The sequence below is a fragment of the Protomyctophum bolini genome, assembly GCF_963924005.1.
Source record: "Protomyctophum bolini genome assembly, chromosome: 18".
NCBI lineage: Eukaryota > Metazoa > Chordata > Actinopteri > Myctophiformes > Myctophidae > Protomyctophum > Protomyctophum bolini.
In genome coordinates, this window is record NC_137879.1 from 12,156,034 (window position 1) to 12,174,200 (window position 18,167).

Here is an 18,167-nt window from a genome sequence, read left to right on the forward strand (position 1 = left end):
ACTATTCTGAGCACCTCATTGACAGGCAATAATGGTCATACCAATGGTCATACCATACCACTGGAGTGGAGGAGTCATAAGTGTCCGAAGTTCGGATGGATATACTGTATGATTCTACTGCCTTGTAAAAATGACTGCGAAATCCATCCAGTCATAACTGAACAGGTTCCTTCCTGTGCTTTTATGTCAACCTTACTTTAAAGCTTCCTCCTTTCCCAAGGGGTCAGAGTGGGGTGAGGAGACAGAGTGGGGTTGTGAGACGGACACCGGACCTTCTCACCATAAGGCTACAGATGGACAACAGATGAAGGCCAGGAATGCTGAAGGGGAGGTGAGTGTTCAACATCAAACCGGTTTCCTTGGGCCCCATAGGAGAGTCAAAAATGGTAACATTATCTGCTCTGACTATTTCATCTGTACTTGTACTCTCTTTGAACGTGGTCTAGGTTTAGGTGTTGGCTGTCGGTGTTAAGCAAAAGCATTCATTTTACACACACACCAAGCACTCAAAACATGAAGTTAATGGGGACCACATGATGCAAACATCATAGCCTACAATTCATTTCATGAATTGATCATTATAATAACCAGGTCATGGTGAGTGTTTTCCGGCTGATGTCATGTCTTCTGGTGTGCATTTTGTGTGTGGAGATTTGTAAGGACACACCCCTTTAGTCCAGAGGGTAGATAACACTGGGGGTGTTTCAGGACTGTGGGACATTTGTAGGACGGCATCCTCAGCTAGCTCAGGTACAGCATGTCTTTTGTTGCCATTCGTTCCACTGATGCATTAATAAAGATGAAATTAGGGATGCAACTAATTGATTTAATTTAATTTAATAAATTATAATCATTTATTAAAGAAATGCATACATTTTTGGGGAAAACAAAATAGCCCTTAAGTGTTGATCAGACTTATGAAATTAGTGGGTTATACAAAAATCTGAATCAGTAGAATAATCCCTAGTAAAATAATCGATACATGGTAGTTGTAGCCCTAGATTAAATTAAGTTTCAAGCACTGTTAAAACTTCTGGCTTTGAGTGCAGTTGGACTACAGTTTGGTACAGAATATGTGAATGTACTATATGCTTTTAAGGATGAAGATTGCCCTTTCTCTGACACTCCTGCTGGTGGCTCTGTGTGCTGCTCAGAAACAGAGGAGACAGCAAAACTCAGAATGGGACTATAAGGCTGAAGGTGAGTCACTACTTCACATAAATTGATTGTCACAACATGTTTTGTTTATTTGTTGCATATCGTCACTGTCGGGTGGAAAACTTGTATAAAAAAAAGTAAAATGGTGAATGGTGAAGACAAATGTGAAACAGAGACGACATATAAGAATAATAATAATACATTTTATTTATAACGCACTTTACATTTGAAGCAAATCTCAAAGTGCAGTGTAAAAGACAAATAAGAATAAAAACAGTTAAAACATTCTGTGGACACCTAAGCACCTAAGCAGCAAACAGGTTAGAAGCACACAGGGCAGCTTAAAAGTCCGACTTGGCAAATGCCTTACTAATTATGGGGTTAGGGCAGGGGTATGTAGGGTGGAATGGTTAATTCTTCCTTTCCCCCCCTGCCTCTAGCTGAGAAAGTGAACACCAGAGGATGTGCCAACCTCACCCTGGTATTAGACAACTGGAAATATGCCATAATGACGCAGGTTAAAGACCTGCTCCTCCATGACCATGGCACTGTGCTGCCCGACTATGGAAGGTTAGTGAAGGTCTTCTGTTATTGCTTTCATCGCCAGTTTTCTGTTTTCTTTTTATTAAATATTGTTTCATTTAACATTACATTTTTTGTTTCATTATCCAATTTTGTATTTATTTATTAATTTTCCCTCTAAGAATTGAATAGTCCACTACAGGTTTTTTCTAGGGATGCACCGATGGCAGTAGCGGTAGCCGATATTTATTATCTGCTATGTTGCTGTAGATTCTGAAACATTTATTTCTTGTATTGAAGATGTATTTGTTATCCTGGCTGGCACAAAATGGGGAAATAAAAACAACAAAAACTAAATAAATCTATATATCGGTATCAGTATCGGCTAACATGTTATTTTAAACATCTGTATCGGCCAAGAATTTCGGTGCATCCTTTATTAGTAAAGAATCACACCTGTGTGAAGTGAGTGGTGCTCTGAACTCTGTGTGGGGGTCCCGGGGGGGTCCCAGGAATGCCCCCAGGGGGCCGTGCCAGTTCCGGCGAGCCGCCCTGCGTCCGAAACGGTTGAGAAATGACAGAGTTAACGTGTGGGGGCCGCCAGGGGGTCACTGTACTGTACTGTACTGTACTGTACTGTACTGTACTGTACTGTACTGTACTGTACTGTACAGTACTGTACTGTACTGTCACACCTGAAAGCATCATACAGTATATACAGTGGTGAAAACTAAACGCTATTTTCGTGCTCGGACACAGCCAGCTAGGGACGTACACAGCCAGCCAGGGACACACATAGCTGTCACCAAAACAGATAATTAACTTCCATGTTGTTTTCTTCCAATGTTTTCTTTGCCTGTGCTGTCCCACATGCCCACAGGATTCAGCCCCTATCGGATGCCCTGGGAGACCTGTACACGGAGTTCAATGCGCTGAAGGTGCGCCTTGGCGAGCTGACCACCAAGTTTGACGGCGTGGAGGCCTTCGTGGACGACGTGAGGGCCGGGAGAAGCCCCGCGCCACCCAAGGCCGAACCGAGACCCCCGGGGCTGCTACCAGGGGGGGAGGAGAATGCTACGCCCACTGACGAGGGACACAGACCACAGGGAAGGAGGAATAGGGTTGTGGTCCGTCGAATCAAGAAACCGGGGGGAGCTTCTCAGGCTTGAGACGTGAACTGGAGATCAGGAGATGATATTACGGTATGTCATCTCTGATTTCACAGAAGGGACACTTCCGTTAAAGAGTCAAACTTAATCACTTTGTCTTAGCTGTCACTCAAAGAATGAGGTGCTATGGATCTGACCTCCCATAATTCCGAACTAACACTATCCCAAACCCTAACCTCAGTCTTAACCAGCCACGTAGGTCGATAACCCTAACCTCAGTCTTAACCAGCCACGTAGGTCGATAACCCTAACCTCAGTCTTAACCGGCCACGTAGGTCGCTAACCCTGACCTTCGTCTTAACCGGCCACGTAGGTCGCTAACCCTGACCTTCGTCTTAACCGGCCACATAGGTCGCTAACCCTGACCTCAGTCTTAACTGGCCACGTAGGTTGCTAACCCTGACCTCAGTCTTAACCGGCCACATAGGTCGCTAACCCTGACCTCAGTCTTAACTGGCCACGTAGGTCGCTAACCCTGACCTCAGTCTTAACCGGCCACGTAGGTTGCTAACCCTGACCTCAGTCTTAACCAGCCACGTAGGTCGGCCCAACGGGAGGTCAGACTTATGGGCATACCCCTATTGGTATTTTCTTCTTCAGCAGGGCGGTGTATCGGTATGTTCTATTATTTCTTAAGAACAATTTGTAAATATATATTTTTTATCTTGAATACCTTATTTCATACTGGATTGTATCTCATGTTGCATTTCTCAATATGCCAATGTAGAGACTGTACATTACAACAGTGGTTCCCAAACCTTTTCATGTCAAGCACCCCCTAATTGGCACTAATTGGCCCACGGACCCCCATTTGAAAAGATATGCCAGGGACCCCCATAAAACAAGATTTTTACGGCTCTACCAGTGATTCTCAACCCGTTTAATTTCAAGGACCCCCAGTTTGACATCCATTAGTCTACGGACCCCCATTTAATTGCATTTATATCTCTGAAACCCCCAATTTATTTTGTGTGTGTACAAAATGGACCCGTTAGGGTCCATTTGGTTCCATTTGTCCACTCTCAGAGTTACAGACCCATACAAACTATGTTTAGCTGGGTACCCCCTGGAACTCCCTCAATGACCCCTGGGGGTCCCTGGACCCCACTTTGGGAACCACTGCATTACACTATCATCAAATGATCTGACGCTTGTTTACCAGTAGATGGCTCCCTTGCATAATGTAAACCAAAGTTGAAATCATAACTATGCCTGGAATGGCCAGGCCTCTGCCATAATGGTATTAATGGTTATGTTGTGATTTGACAATAAACATTTATGAGAGAATTGTTGTAAAAGTGATGAAATTATGAAAATAAACATTGTTTTCTGTCATTGTGCGGTTCTTCAAGTCCGAATCGTGCAGCATATTTTCTTTATTATTATTTTTGCATTTCTTGTTATATCACAAACCATGAAATAAACATACACCAGTATGACCTATTCAAGGACCAAGAGTTCATACAAGGATATCTGGTGTCAAGTAAAGAAGTTTAAGTTTCTTGTTTGATGAGACGCAGGAGAGAAATGAAACCGAAAGAACTCGTCTGTGTTCTTTAGGGATCCTCTTAAAACTATTTACAAAATCCTGAAACAAACTTTCATCATTGGTCCCGCACTCCCGCTACACATCGCAAATAAATTGCCAGGTGTATGCAGTAGGGCGTAGGCTATGTGAAGAATATCATTGGTTATAACACAAGATACAGCCATTATGTGTGGTTTTAGAAGTAGTCTGGCTATTACAGTGCAGCTGTGTTTAGTTGTCGACGGTCCCTTGGAATAGTTCATTACAACTGCATGCAACAACAAAACGTAGATATTATTTATTGCTTCAGAAGAACCAGAAACCTATATACACCGTCTGTGATTGTGGTTGATGCCATTGCCATCTACTCTACTGTACTATAGTTGTAGCTGTCTGCGGACTGCGGCAACGTCTGTATCCTGAGAAACCTATTGCGAAGGTAGTGTACACTACTTTTTTAATTCTCATTTACAGTTTTATTTTTTTAAACTGTAGCCTAAACTTGTCTCCAGCATATAGCTATACAGTTTATAGCCTATTGTTAGGCTATAGGCTATACACTGTATCTTGTTCTTGTCATGCAGACCCATAGGCACGTTAGTTAATTCATAATTACTAGTGAATTTAAATTAGCACAGGAGCAATTCAAACTATTTTTAGCATTTTAAAATTCTTCAATTCTTGGAAATTGTTCTGCTGGGGAACCTAAACAGTTAGCTCCCCGACCCCTTCATTAAGGTGTGGCTATATGGTAGAGTACAGTACAGTACAGTACAGGACAGAACTGCAGCATATATTGCCCATTATATGCCACTCTTTAAATGTCTGTGAGATGGTGACTATAATAACATACAGTATTGAACCTTAGCCAATAGCCTGGATATAGGGCACTGGCACTGCCCTATAGTGCCACACTATTGTATTTAACTTGTTTTGCAAATTAAACTTTCCCATACATTTCATAGATCACGTTGTTCTCAAAGTGGGGTCTGGGGACCCCCAGGGGTCCTTGATGGAGTTCCAGGGGTTCCCCCGCTGAATGAAAGATAGTTACCAAATGGAACCATGTGTAACTCAGAGAGTATACAAAGTAGGATCCATGTGGTTCCATTAATTTTGTACACACTCAGAGATAAATTAATTAAACATTGAATATAAATTGGGGAGATAGAAATGTCCGAGACCTAATGCATGTCAAACTGGGGGGTCCTTGGCATGAAAAAGAAAATCCTATCACACAAAGATTTGGCGGCCCCAGTAACTCTGAGGACCCCCTAGGGCTCTCGGACGACCGGACCCCCTGTTGAAGAAGACCCCTGAATGAAACAGTTTGAGTTGTATGACTGTGTGCACAGATACTAGGTGGAGGACGGGTCCAGGAGCTCCCCACAGAGACACCTGATGGACCAGGGGACTGAGGCTAGTGATATCCACACTGCCCGTGAAACCCATAAGGAGGATGTCGCGACCAAAAGACCCCGGACAAGGCAAAAGATGGAGGTAAGCCATTTGAGAATAGCCGATCTACAAGCTCAAAATGCGTCCCAATGCAACGCATTGTGAACTTGTAGATCTGCTATTTAAAAAAAATGTTTGTATACATTTTAGGCATTTGAAAACTCTGCAATATTCTGCATAATGACTTCACTGCATTCTACTTTTGGTACTTTAAGTACATTTTGATACCAATGCCTTTGATTACCGGAGTATTTCTATATTGCAGTATTGATACTTTTGCTTAAGTAAAACATTTGAGTACTTTTTACACCACTGTAAACGTCTCTTTCAGGGACAAGAACAAGGTCATCCCTCCAGGAAAGGTCAAGACATAAAAAAGAAGAGACGCCGCAACAGAAAGAAACAGAAAGGCTTGAGCTGCCAGCAGGGAGACGGGGATCAGCAGGGAGACGGGGATCTCCAAAGCCTTCCTGCACCTCAGCGCACAGAAGAGGCCAACGTGGCAACCCAAGTTGATAAAACCCAAGAAGACTCCAAGGGAGTAGAACCTCAGCAGGACGATGACTGCCGAGCTGAAACCGGTCAACCTCCTCAGGCGCCTCCAAAAGAACAACACGCCGTCGATCGTTTAAAAAACGACACGCAAACGAGGAAGTGCAAAGGCAGAAACAGAGCTACACAGACCCCCAAAGTGTTGCAGAGCACGCAGGAGACCCAGACAGAAGAGCCTGCTGACCACTCTAGGACACACGAGGAGGGCACTGCGAACACGCAGCCTTGCCAAAATCAACCACAGCAACATGAGGACACCATCAAGACTCAGCCAATGGACCATGACGACCACATGGATGATAATGCCATCCGGCCAGGTGACCAGTCTCATGATGCTACTCCAGCAGGTAGTAAAGGGGCAGCATCTGATTCCGCCGTGGAGGAGAACGCAAACCTCAAGGAGGAGGAAACGAGTAAAGAGGCCAAAGTTGCCAAAACGATGTCGTACGCCAACGCAGTGAGTGGAAAGAGCGCGGAGGGCGAGACGGGGTCAACGATGTCAGCCACCCTGAAAACGGATCAAAGCACCAAGACATCGCAGAGCCGGGTTAATCGGTAAAGCTTGCAGGAATGTTGACAATTATGTCCCATAATATGACTCTTTATGTGTGTGATTTACCTTAACATTTCTTGTGCATTATGGATTTTTGTTTGTCTTTCTCCATAGTGATCGGACACCAGTGAGAGCTCCCCCTGGAGTTCCCATGTTCACCTTTCACATCTACGCTGTGTTAGACAAAAGATTTAGATTCGACCAAGTACATGACCATCTAGTGCTATATGGGGCTCAACCATTCTACCTTGAAATGACACGTTTTGTGTGAGTACAAATGATTTTGCAATGGTTTGCAATTGCATCTAGTTCAATATTGCCTAACCATTTAGCTGCTAAAAAACATACAAATTCTATAATGTTTTACCTACAGTGGTCTCCATCAACAAGGGTATTTTGTAGAGGGAAGATTTTCCATTGAGGAACAATTCCTACCAAGAGGAGACTGGATCACGTACAATTATGGTGTTCAACAGCGACAGAAAGAGATTCCAGAGGTTGCCAAAAGGCAATTTCAAATTCCACTGGATTCTCAAATTAAAGGTACAATAAGAAGACATACCATTTAATCAGCTTACTTTGTTCAAAACACCACAGTGGTGTTTTACATATTTTCTGATATATACTGCCCCTTCTGTTTTACCTATAGAGATTCACCTTTATGAAGGCTACATTGGTCGTGCTGACGGTGGATCTTGGCTTGGAAACCTTGGATCTATGATTGGCTTGAACAAATCAAAGGCTAGGGAGACTTCAGATGCTTGGCAAATGTCTGCCAGTGTCCTGCTGAACAAAATCTTCCAGAAATGGTCCCCACCCAACAAAGAGAACATGCTGGCCTTGGGTCAGCACTTGACACATTTCATGAACAGTTTGGGCTCTGCTCCTCAAAGGGTGATTTATCCAGATGGTACACGGCCACTGATTATCGAGGTTGGTATAACTCTCGGAAGTATTATTGTGCATGACTTAGATATGTTGATTATATGTGGTATATTACTCAATGTTCAGTTGACAGTTCCGTTTTTTACTGAGTTTGTGTATCCTATTTTATTTGACAGGTGTCGGACCTGATTTCAGAGCATTTACTGCACATCGTTAAAGGAGACGCTCAGGGCACATCATCAGGAAACTGGACCAGAACCAATGCTGTTGTGTTGGGCTTGTCTGTGTTCACGTTGACCAGACGGTGTAAGATAAATCTGGGAGAGAAGGGCTTAGCTGAGCTTTGCCACCTTCTATCCTCAGACACTGCACTGGACAATATCCTGGACAAGTTACACAGTGTCTTACACAGTCCACAGTACGTTTTTCAGTTGTTGTTTTTTCCCCTTATAATACCCTGCTATTCATAATAATATTGCTAATAATATTGTACAGCAGAAAGTACTCAGACAAAATGTGTTTTCTTTCCTTCAGCGTTGTGCTTGGCCTGATAAACCACTGTGCACAGCAACGAGTACCAGAGCTTGTCCTGCTCATTCCCCTGCTGTACAAACTCAGACAGCCAGGGGCACACGCTGCTAGAGTTGGCCCAACTGTGGAGGAGGAGAACTGGTCAGGGCTAGACAAGGTCAATTTTGTGACCTTTAGAGAGAATATCCAAAGCTATTCTGACAAGAGAAAGTGAGTTCATCTCACATTTTTAGCTTTAATTTCCTGAAATGGTGTTTTAGACTGGATTTCAGTGATGTTTCTTTCTTTCTTACAGGACAATGCTGACGTTGATTCAGAATCGCATGTCTGTGGCTAAAGAGATGCCTCTGGTTCTGTACAGTTGGCTGTCCCTGGTAGCACTTGAGGACATTCCAAAATTCTCGTCTCTGACTGGGATACATCCAGAAGACCTGATCCAGAGTCTGCTATATAGGCTCCGAAACTACGAATCCATGGACAGCAACAGAATGCAACAAAACGGGGAGGTAAGTGATGTTGTACAAATATCAGTTGTTTCACTTTTTATTGCCAACATGTTCAACAGCAACAATTTCTTTCCCAACATGCAGCATACTGAGAAGGTTTTGAGCCATATACTTGCGAGCATAGACAAACAAAAAGAGAGGTAATCATATCTAAAGTATTTTGTAAATATTACAGATGTTTTATCACAATGACAATTTTGCACTCAATCTACTGTATACGACTGTCTATAGGATGACAGCATCTGAAAACTTGGAACAAGTGTTCTTGAGTAGCATTGGCGTGGCCAAGAGTACGTGCAGAATGGTCCAACTTGTCCCTGGGTACAAGACCGTTGTGCTGTCCTACCAGTTAGTGCTGACGTTGGCGGAGATGCTGGATGTTGCAATCAGCAAAGAGGTATGAAGCTTATGTGTGAATTACTAAGGTTAGTCTGAGTTTATTATGACCCTGGAACTTCATTTCACTGCATTTTGTTTGTGCTCAACAGTCCAAGGATGAGGATGCTAAGATCTCCAAGCGACTGTTGGATGAGGTGGTAGCGGTGCAACAGATGATAAGTGAATGGAGAGATAGGCTGTTCCACAAGCCACTTCAAATCAAGAACAATACACTAAACTACCCCAAAGAAATTGAGGTATAGTGATAGATAGTCCACACATTTACATAATTTAACCAATTGTCTTATTTGTATTGTTGCATTTGTGTTATATTGTTCGCAATGCAGTCTGCATGACATTCAAATTGTGCTTTGTTGTATTGCTACTTACTGTAGGTATGGGATTCACTGCTGAAGGTGGAGTGTTCTGTTCAGGAGGTACTGGTCCAGTGGAGATTAGGTGTGGAGAAGGACCTGAGGAAGAGAATTTCCATGGTAACTATGGACAGCATTCATGTGTTAACATCCATATTTGCTTGTGCATTTGGGCACGCACGCACGCACGCACACACACACACACACACACACACACACACACACACACACACACACACACACACACACACACACACACACACACACACACACACACACACACACACACACGCCGTACATTGAGTTTTCTGGTTTCCTCTACAGGCCAGTGACGTGGATAAAGTCATGGTGTGTTGCCTTGAGTCGTCCATGGGGGCCATAAAGAAAAGTCATGATATCTTACAGATGTGCTTCCATGAGCTCTGTCAGACTGCTGTCAAAGACATCTGCCAGGTAAATGGTTTATAATAATATACATGGTTAACCTACCAATCACTAGAATGCTTAGAGAGAATAACAAAATGATTGTGTGCACTGTGCATTGCCTAGTCATGCATTTAGCAGAGCCACTTGGATTAATGTATGGCGTTAATGCCTAGCCTCGCGTTGTATGCATACTGTATGCAATAGGGGCGGATGAAGTCTGGCTGCGCCAGGCTAGTTAATGCCTTGCTCGAGGGTTAATGCCTTGGTTTCTGGATGTTCCTTTCAATATCTGGCTTTGTACTAATGACTCTGTAGTCATAACACCTCATCTACACAGGCAATGAGAGAGCATGCCGACGGCGATACCACGTGAAGAACTGTCCTGATATGGAGCGTTGGTCATTGTGATTGGTCAACATTAAGAGGACAGATCTTACTGATTGCATATCATGTGTTTTCAGAGAGGACAGGAGGGAGACCTGATGCGGGCACTCACCTCCAAAGGGAAGGAGCCTCCCTGGGCGATCATATCCTCCGTGGTGGTCGAGTCAGCAGCACGCTTTGAAAACAACCCGGTGTTCCTGCTGCTTGAACCACAGTCTGCCCTCAACCACCTTCTTTCTCATGGTATGTTACTGCAGTTTTGGTTTTCATCTATTGTCATTTGTTTTACTTTTTGTTTTCCACTGTTCACGAGATGTGACTTCTCCTCCCTGGTGCAGTGGATTGGAAGGAGCTGCGGTTGTTGGACGATGCAGCTCTCCAGGTGGTCCAAGGCTGTCGGCGCACACTGGCACGCCTGGTGGAGTCACTGCTTCAAGGACACGTGCCCCTGGGACATCTGCAGACCACACTGAACGGCAGACAACACTTTAAGAAACTTTACAGGCAGTGTAAGATTTTTAAATGCACATGCATGAAGATGATAAATTAACTGTTAAATAGACATTATTAAAAAAATAATGTTTTTAATGAATTACTTGATTATTAATATACATGTCTAGCATGTTTAGTGTTAATATTATTTAAAATTATTAGTTTGATGATGAGTTTTTGTGATGTCCTTTTCAGATAGGAAACATAATACGACGGAGGCCATCCCTGTTGATGCTGATGGTATTCTGGCTCAAAGAGAAACAGATTTAAAAGCTTTCTATCAACAAAATCAACACATGGACACACTGATCAAGATGATAGGGAAGGTCACAGACAGCATTGCAGGTGAGGTCCAAAATCCTTGGTAGTTTCCTCAACAATGTCTGAAATCACATTAAACAGAATGTTTCCAAAGTGATGGCCACTCTGTATTGACACAGGCATATAGTTCTAGTAACATTGTTTTTTGTCACCAGTTGTTGAGATGTCCACTCTTGAGGAGCAACACAGACAAGATCTGCAGTCAGTACATTTGAACAAACTGGTGGTGGTTCAAACGTTTGTTAACCCAGACACGTTGCCCGGGACAACTCCTGGACAGATCCTCTGGTACGACACGGATCAGCAGGTTCTGGAAATGGCCAGTGGAATGCATGTCTTGCGTCACAGCAACCTGATGCTCAACTTATGGGTCGCGGGTGCAGAAAGGGAGGCAGCTTCAATGATGCAAACCAGCACAGTACCTGTTCCAGTAACCTTAAAATGGGTCCATGACTCAATCTGGAAACCACTACTGAGAGAGTACTGTGAGCTCGGCCACAACATGGCCGTTGCACGCATCACTTTCAAGGAGCTGGATCAAGTTTTGCTGGACACAGGGGACCAGGGAGATGGGAAACTGATGAAGAAAGAGCTGGATCTCATGGCCAAGATATTAATTTGGGATGAGCAGATTAGCCTCGAAGACAACTGGGTCCAGTTGAGAAGCAGTCAAATCCAGAATTATCGACAGCTCCACGAGGCAGCAGCCTCAGCAAGTGCAGTGCTAAGAATTCAAGCCGAAATGAAGCTTTCTGGGGACTTCAGTGAAATCTGCGTACTCGCTCAACTGGTAATAGTGGTATACTTGCACGTCAATCACAATCATATATAACTTGTGTTAGGAATAAGGTTTTCTCAACACAATATGCTAATTTAACAGAAAGAAGACAGATTCAAGCAGAGGGTTCTTGGGTCCCTGACCAGTGACTTTAACCGTGCCAGGGAACAGCTGTCCACGGTCACCAAGGAAAACACTGCATGTCTGGAGGAATTCCTAAAGAGTCAAACTCTTGTCAGCTGGGTCAAAACTAACCTTACGAGTAAGATATTTATGAATCACGGTTTATTTTATTTGGTCACATTTTAATCTTAACCCATTTAGGCCTGACGTCGGAATTTACAAAAATGTCTTCTACAGTTTTCTGAAATACCTCATGTTTCTGTATCAGTAGGTGCTCAATATTTCATGTCAAGGACCCCCACAAATGATATGTATTTGGCCACCGACCCCCATCTGAAAATATGTTGTTCCAGGAAGCAAATATTTGAGTTAAAAGCGTTCGCTCTGAAAGAATATATATTCGATTTGTGCCACATTTTCACGATTTTTCAAAAATAGCAGACCTACAAGCTCGTGGCGCGCTATGAGCTTGTAGATCTGCTATTTTTCAATAGCTAAATTATAACATAATGTTTACAACACTTAAGTCGTATACCACTGTCATGTGGCAAATACAAAAAGGTTGCAGATCTACAATCTCAAATGTGTTCCCATGTGACACATTGGCTATTTTTGGTTATGCTCAAAATTGTGACGCAGAGGTTAATGTAGTAAGTAAAACAACCTATTTTCAACCATAAATAGATTATTTATTTATTTATATGTCATGCACCAGAGGTGCCCAATGCCCACATGGACACAACATATGAATCACTGCATCAACATTGCATGGTTGCACAATAAAATATATATATATTTTTTTTCAAACTCCATTTCAAGCAAACAGAACACCTCAGTACTGAGGACTCCTCAGTAATGCTTACTATAATTTTGTGTGGTGTATATAAATATAGTGAGCATTATATTAATAACATACCATCATATTATGATGGTGTTATTGACATTACTCACTCAGTAGGCTGCATATTGCTCCGAAAATGGATGACATCGCCGACATCATAGTGGCGGGGATTTCAAGCTAGATTTAAAATCTGCAGCGAAGACATGGACATGGACAAGGACATGGACATGCCTGCCTGCTCTGTCGGTTACTGTAACTTTTCGTTCCCTCAACAACAGATATGGGAGAAGTGAAGGTTTTCGTTGAGCTGGCCTCCATATCCGCTGGAGAGAATGACACGGAGATAGACCAAGTGGCCTGCTTCCATGATGCAGTGATGGGCTACAGCCCCCTCCTCTACTCTCTCCTCCCCACCGCCGGGTTTAAGGACTTCATGACCTGTGCCAGGCCGGTGTGGGACACGCAGCGCAGGGATGACAAACTACCTGACAAATTGGTATGTATCTCTATCTTCTTAATTTTTTTTGACCCCTGGTCTGTCACGATTACAAATGTAAGTTGATGATTAATTGTCACACAAATAATTGCGATTATCGATTTAATTGTCCTTTTATTGCATTGAACATTGGAATGTTACAATTTGTATTTATGTTTGCCTTTTAGGCTTCGTAATCACAAATTCCACAGGGCATATATTACAAATAACGTAATAGTATTACGTTATTTGTAATATATGCCCTGTCGAATTTGTAGAATTTGTGGAATCTTTTGGAAAGGAAAAACAATTATGTGTCAGTGATTTATTTGTATAGACTCTATACAAATAAATCACTGACACATAATTGTTTTTCCTTTCCAAAAAATGTACAAAATAGCTTTTCTGCTATTTTTGAAAAATCATCTCAAATAATTGCGATTATGTAATTCTTGTGACAATGTCCAATGTGCCGATGCTGTGGAGGGGTGACACTTCTGATGCTTCTCGTTTTTGCTATCCAGAGGGATTCTACTCGTCTGCTGAGCTGGCTGAAGGGCCTGAAGGAGATGCATGGCTCCGTGGAGCAGTCCTCTCTCTCCCTGGCTTCTGACATTAATGCCAGAGGGGTCTACCACATAGGACAGTCTGAGGGTGACGTAAAGAAGGTATGATGAGGAAACATGACGGTCACCATGGTCTGTGTAAGCCATTTATATCTGTGCTTCACAGTTCACACAATTATGACGATGTTATTATCTACCCCCAAACCAAGAAATACAAATTTTGAGACCCAAGGCTGATTTTATGATCAAGGGGCTACACTACAGTATTATGCACACAGAATAACTCTTCCTACTTCCGGGCCGCTTCCCTACTTCCTTCACAGGTGTTACCGATGATTCTAATTAAGGCTCTGCTCCATTTAGTGTACACTGTAACCTCGCCTCACCAAGCTTTCCACCTTGGAGGAAAGCCTGGTCTCTGTTCCAAAAGTGCCGTGTGAACCGGATGATATTGTTACGTCATGTTGTAGTATTGTTTTGTAGTCATCAGGCAGGAACAATCAAACGGAACTTCCTTTTCCCTCAAACCGAAAGAATAACAATGAAAGCTCTCGTAGCCTGTAGCTTTTATTGAGAAAAATCGGTTTGAGTGAAAAGGAAGTTCCGGAAGATTGATGACTACAAAACAATACTACAACATGATGTCGCGATATCATCCGCTTCCGACCGGTTCATAAACATACAGTGGTTCTCAAACCTTTTTAATTTCAAGGACACACCCATATGGGGCCATTTAGAACCCACTCAAGGACACTTTGAGACCCACTGGTGTAGCAGTAGAGTGTTTCCAGTGAGCCAACATGCACAATAGCAGCACCCTGACTCTGTTTGACCAGAATGGAACAGAGCCTTCATTAGTATCATCGCTAATAAAGGAAGTAGGGAAGGGGCCCAAGTTCTTTCCAAAATGGCATGTGTGCATAGAGCCCATTGTGTTATATCTCCATTTTTGCAGAGATGTCTGCAGAGCCTCCTTCTGGTTACAGTGGAAAAGGCCCACGAGCTGAAGAGCTACAGACTCTCTGACCTGTTAGAGCTACGGAACAAACTCATGCTCATGTCTTCTAAAGGAGAACACGGAAAAGAGCAAGTCAATAGGTTCACACAGGTCAGTGGCGTTCCACCACGCAATCCACACACTACTGTGTTTGTAATCTAATTGTCTAATCACTAATTGTATGAATCTCCCCTTGTTGTTTCTAGGTCTTTGAAGGAATCCAAAGACTGGGTTCTATCCTTCTTCAAATGCAGTCATCAGGCAACATGCTTTTTAGGGACTGGCGTGCTCAGGTCCAGTGTTGTTGCCCAGAGAGGCAGCCATGCATCCGAGTGACGTTCTTCTCCCTTCAGGGTAAAAGCATGTTGTACTTTGGGGAGGTGACGGAGCAGCTACAGGAGCTTTGTCGTTCCATGGAGACCTGCCATAAAGAATGGTGTTTGTTTGTGAATGAGAAGAGAGCCATCTATCATGTGCTGAACCACTACACCTCAGAACAGATGGTGTACCTGTGCCAGTGCATATTCAAAGTGTGCCAGCGGCAGGCTCCGGTTCCACAACAGTTGTGGCATTTGCTTCATCCCATAAATTCCCAGTGCACTCTGTCTGACCTTAGAAAGGCCTTTGCTGAAGCAACAGGAAAGCCTTTAAGGCCACAGTCTCCGTGTTACGCTTTGTTGGGTGATGGTGGTGAAGATGATCTTTCTGTCTACTCTGAGTCAACTTCAGCAAGGGAATGTGACGCCATCGAACAAAATCTGATTGAATCCTCCTCCGAAGATGAAGACGTCACCTATAACTATGAAGATTGCGCAGACATCTCATCGACAGGAGCCGGGGAAAGTGATGGTGACGTTAAAGAAGATTTCATTGAATTTTCCTCTGAAGATGAAGATGTCATGGACAATGATGACAATGCTGCAGACGTCGAGGGTGGAGCCATGATGGAGGAGGACGCCAAGGAAAGCATGGAGGACCTCTGGAGACGATTCAACACAGACACAACGCGATATCTCCGCCAACAGCTCGACATCGCCACTTTGGCTCGGTTCCTCTCGTCTCTCTCTGACGCGAACCGGCAGCGTGTATCAAGGAGGCTACCGCCTGCTCTTCAGGAGGGAAAGCCCAACCTGGTTCTTTGCCCGACCACAGAGGTTTTCTCCACCACGCTGTCTTTTTACATGGAGAGTCCAGAGCAAACACTGCCGTCCACCGACGAGGTGCTGGTCTGTGGAGAGGAGACCACAGAGGAGGAGGTAAGATAATAATAAGGAAATAAGGAATAATATAAGGAAATAAGATAACAGAGACCCTACCCACAAAAGGTCTAAAATCACACCCGTGTGAAGTGTGTGGCGCTCTTGTCGTCGTACATCATCCAATAAAGAATGAATATACTTCTTAATAAAATAAATCAACTTCTAGGCTAAGGTTGGACCGCAATAAAACATATAGACCAAATGTATAGATTATAACCCATTTTTGAGGGGCGCGCTAGCCCCTCCTATATACAGGTTTAATGTTTGTTTTTAGTTCAATGTTTGTTTTAAAAACGCCATTGACAATGAAGGGAAAATGTACGTCATATTGTCCCTCATTACGTCATATTGTCTCTTTATTGTTAATGGCATTTAATGTTTGTGTTGGTACCGTTTATTTTACATCACCATTACATCACTTAATTAACATGAGTTGGACTTTAATATATTGGCGCCCCTCACTTCACACGGGTGTGATTTTTAGACAGACGTCTAATAGCCTTCGTGAAACAAGCTTGTAAATATCTGGAAAACCCTTAGAGACCTTACAGCTGTGCCGTTTGTAAAGTAGCTAAGAGAGACCCTCTAATAGAGTGTGCTGTTTGTGTGTGGAATGAGCTTCTAAGTGTTATTTCTTGCTTTTTTACGAACCCACTTTTTTACTTGTAAAACTGTGACAATAAAGATGATTCTGATTCTGATTCTGAGGTGGAGATCTTCCTTCGTCGAGCCTTGGGTCAAGGAGGCTCCGTAGGCAGCCGGCAGAGGATCTATTCCCTGGTCAACCCTGGCGTGCTGGGCTATGATGTCAGTGTGGCACTGGGGGAGCTCTTTGAGCACCTGGAAAGAAACGCGGACCCTCGTTATCGCTTGGTCATGGTCAGCCCCGTTCAGCACCAGCACAGATATGTGCCCTCGTTCTTCAGCAACCACAAAGTGCAGGCGGGAGTGGGTATAACGGCGGAGACCGCCAGGAAATACCTACGCCACCATTTCATGGTCCCAGTAGTCCTACAACATAGCTCTGTCTCACAGATCTATCCAGAGCAGCTGTCAGTCTGGATGGTGTCATCTGCACGCCCTGCAGTTGGTAAGCCAAATAAATACTGTACCTGTTTTTATGTACTGTACCTTACAACTGTGTTTTACGGGAAAGAAATTATAGTCAATATTTCATAACTATTGACATGGCTGATTATTTTTTATTTTTGCCTATACCATAGGGAAATCTCTTTATGTGGATCGTTTGTTTGAGAAGTTCCAGAAGAGCGTTCGCGACAGCCGACATATCAGGATAAGTTTGATTGAACCACAGGTTGAGCTAGACGCCTTCGTTCAGACTCTGTCTGACAGACTAGCACCGCTCAGAGAACAAGACCCTGTGCTCCTTCACATCGACACGGCCGCCGTGAGTCTATTGCTATTGCTTTTCCCTCTACATTCATTGCTGGTCCTAATTATTATTGTGAACTTGACAGGTTCCTATTTTCTTCATTTGTTAATTGTCAGGTTCATTCTGGCCTGGAGGAGCTTCTGTTCCGCCTGCTAGTTCTGGGCTGTTTGAACGACAGCCAGGGAATGCTGTGGAGAAGAAATGCCGCTCACTTGATCACCGTTGAGATCCTGAGGCCACGTACACCACACAGTAGCCAACCAATGGAGGTATAATAAATGACATTTCTATTAAGAACCCTAGCAACTATTTATTTTGGCGAAAATGTGTCATCTACAAACACACAACGTATCACATTGTGATGCATTTTAAGCTTGTAGATCGGCTATTTTTGGCAAAGATATTATTATTGTGTAGAGCTAAAACAGAAGGGGGTCTAATGTAGACTGAGCATGGCGTTAAGTGGTTAAACATTGTTTATTGGTGACCTCTTATACG

At 43.4% G+C, this 18,167-nt stretch overlaps 3 protein-coding genes across 3 annotated transcripts in view; all 3 read left to right on the forward strand.

The window, feature by feature from the left end:
• Positions 1–723: 723 nt before the first annotated feature.
• Positions 724–3,037, forward strand: LOC308332763 (uncharacterized protein). The gene is made up of 4 exons (XM_080788823.1): positions 724–750; positions 1,100–1,200; positions 1,599–1,728; positions 2,561–3,037. Exons 2-4 carry the CDS (start codon positions 1,101–1,103, stop codon positions 2,847–2,849), a joined length of 519 nt encoding a protein of 172 aa, XP_080644949.1. The 5' UTR covers positions 724–750; position 1,100; the 3' UTR covers positions 2,850–3,037.
• Positions 3,038–4,673: 1,636 nt separating this feature from the next.
• LOC308333163 (uncharacterized protein) lies at positions 4,674–8,508 on the forward strand (the record flags this gene model as incomplete). Its single annotated transcript, XM_080789357.1, has 8 exons — positions 4,674–4,816; positions 5,733–5,877; positions 6,167–6,942; positions 7,055–7,207; positions 7,314–7,483; positions 7,590–7,873; positions 8,002–8,255; positions 8,394–8,508. Exons 2-8 carry the CDS (start codon positions 5,779–5,781, stop codon positions 8,506–8,508), a joined length of 1,851 nt encoding a protein of 616 aa, XP_080645483.1. The 5' UTR covers positions 4,674–4,816; positions 5,733–5,778.
• Positions 8,457–18,167, forward strand: part of rnf213b (ring finger protein 213b) — a 44,368-nt gene continuing 34,657 nt past the window's right edge. Inside the window, exons 1-19 of the mRNA XM_080789608.1 lie at positions 8,457–8,566; positions 8,652–8,862; positions 8,947–9,002; positions 9,094–9,259; positions 9,351–9,497; positions 9,636–9,734; positions 9,939–10,067; positions 10,502–10,667; positions 10,763–10,933; positions 11,112–11,261; positions 11,393–12,027; positions 12,118–12,277; positions 13,258–13,475; positions 13,979–14,122; positions 14,976–15,128; positions 15,224–16,273; positions 16,985–17,366; positions 17,500–17,684; positions 17,786–17,938. Coding sequence (XP_080645734.1) covers positions 8,656–8,862; positions 8,947–9,002; positions 9,094–9,259; positions 9,351–9,497; positions 9,636–9,734; positions 9,939–10,067; positions 10,502–10,667; positions 10,763–10,933; positions 11,112–11,261; positions 11,393–12,027; positions 12,118–12,277; positions 13,258–13,475; positions 13,979–14,122; positions 14,976–15,128; positions 15,224–16,273; positions 16,985–17,366; positions 17,500–17,684; positions 17,786–17,938 — 4,371 coding nt within the window. The 5' untranslated portion in view covers positions 8,457–8,566; positions 8,652–8,655. The remainder of the gene's footprint in view (positions 8,567–8,651; positions 8,863–8,946; positions 9,003–9,093; positions 9,260–9,350; positions 9,498–9,635; positions 9,735–9,938; positions 10,068–10,501; positions 10,668–10,762; positions 10,934–11,111; positions 11,262–11,392; positions 12,028–12,117; positions 12,278–13,257; positions 13,476–13,978; positions 14,123–14,975; positions 15,129–15,223; positions 16,274–16,984; positions 17,367–17,499; positions 17,685–17,785; positions 17,939–18,167) is intronic.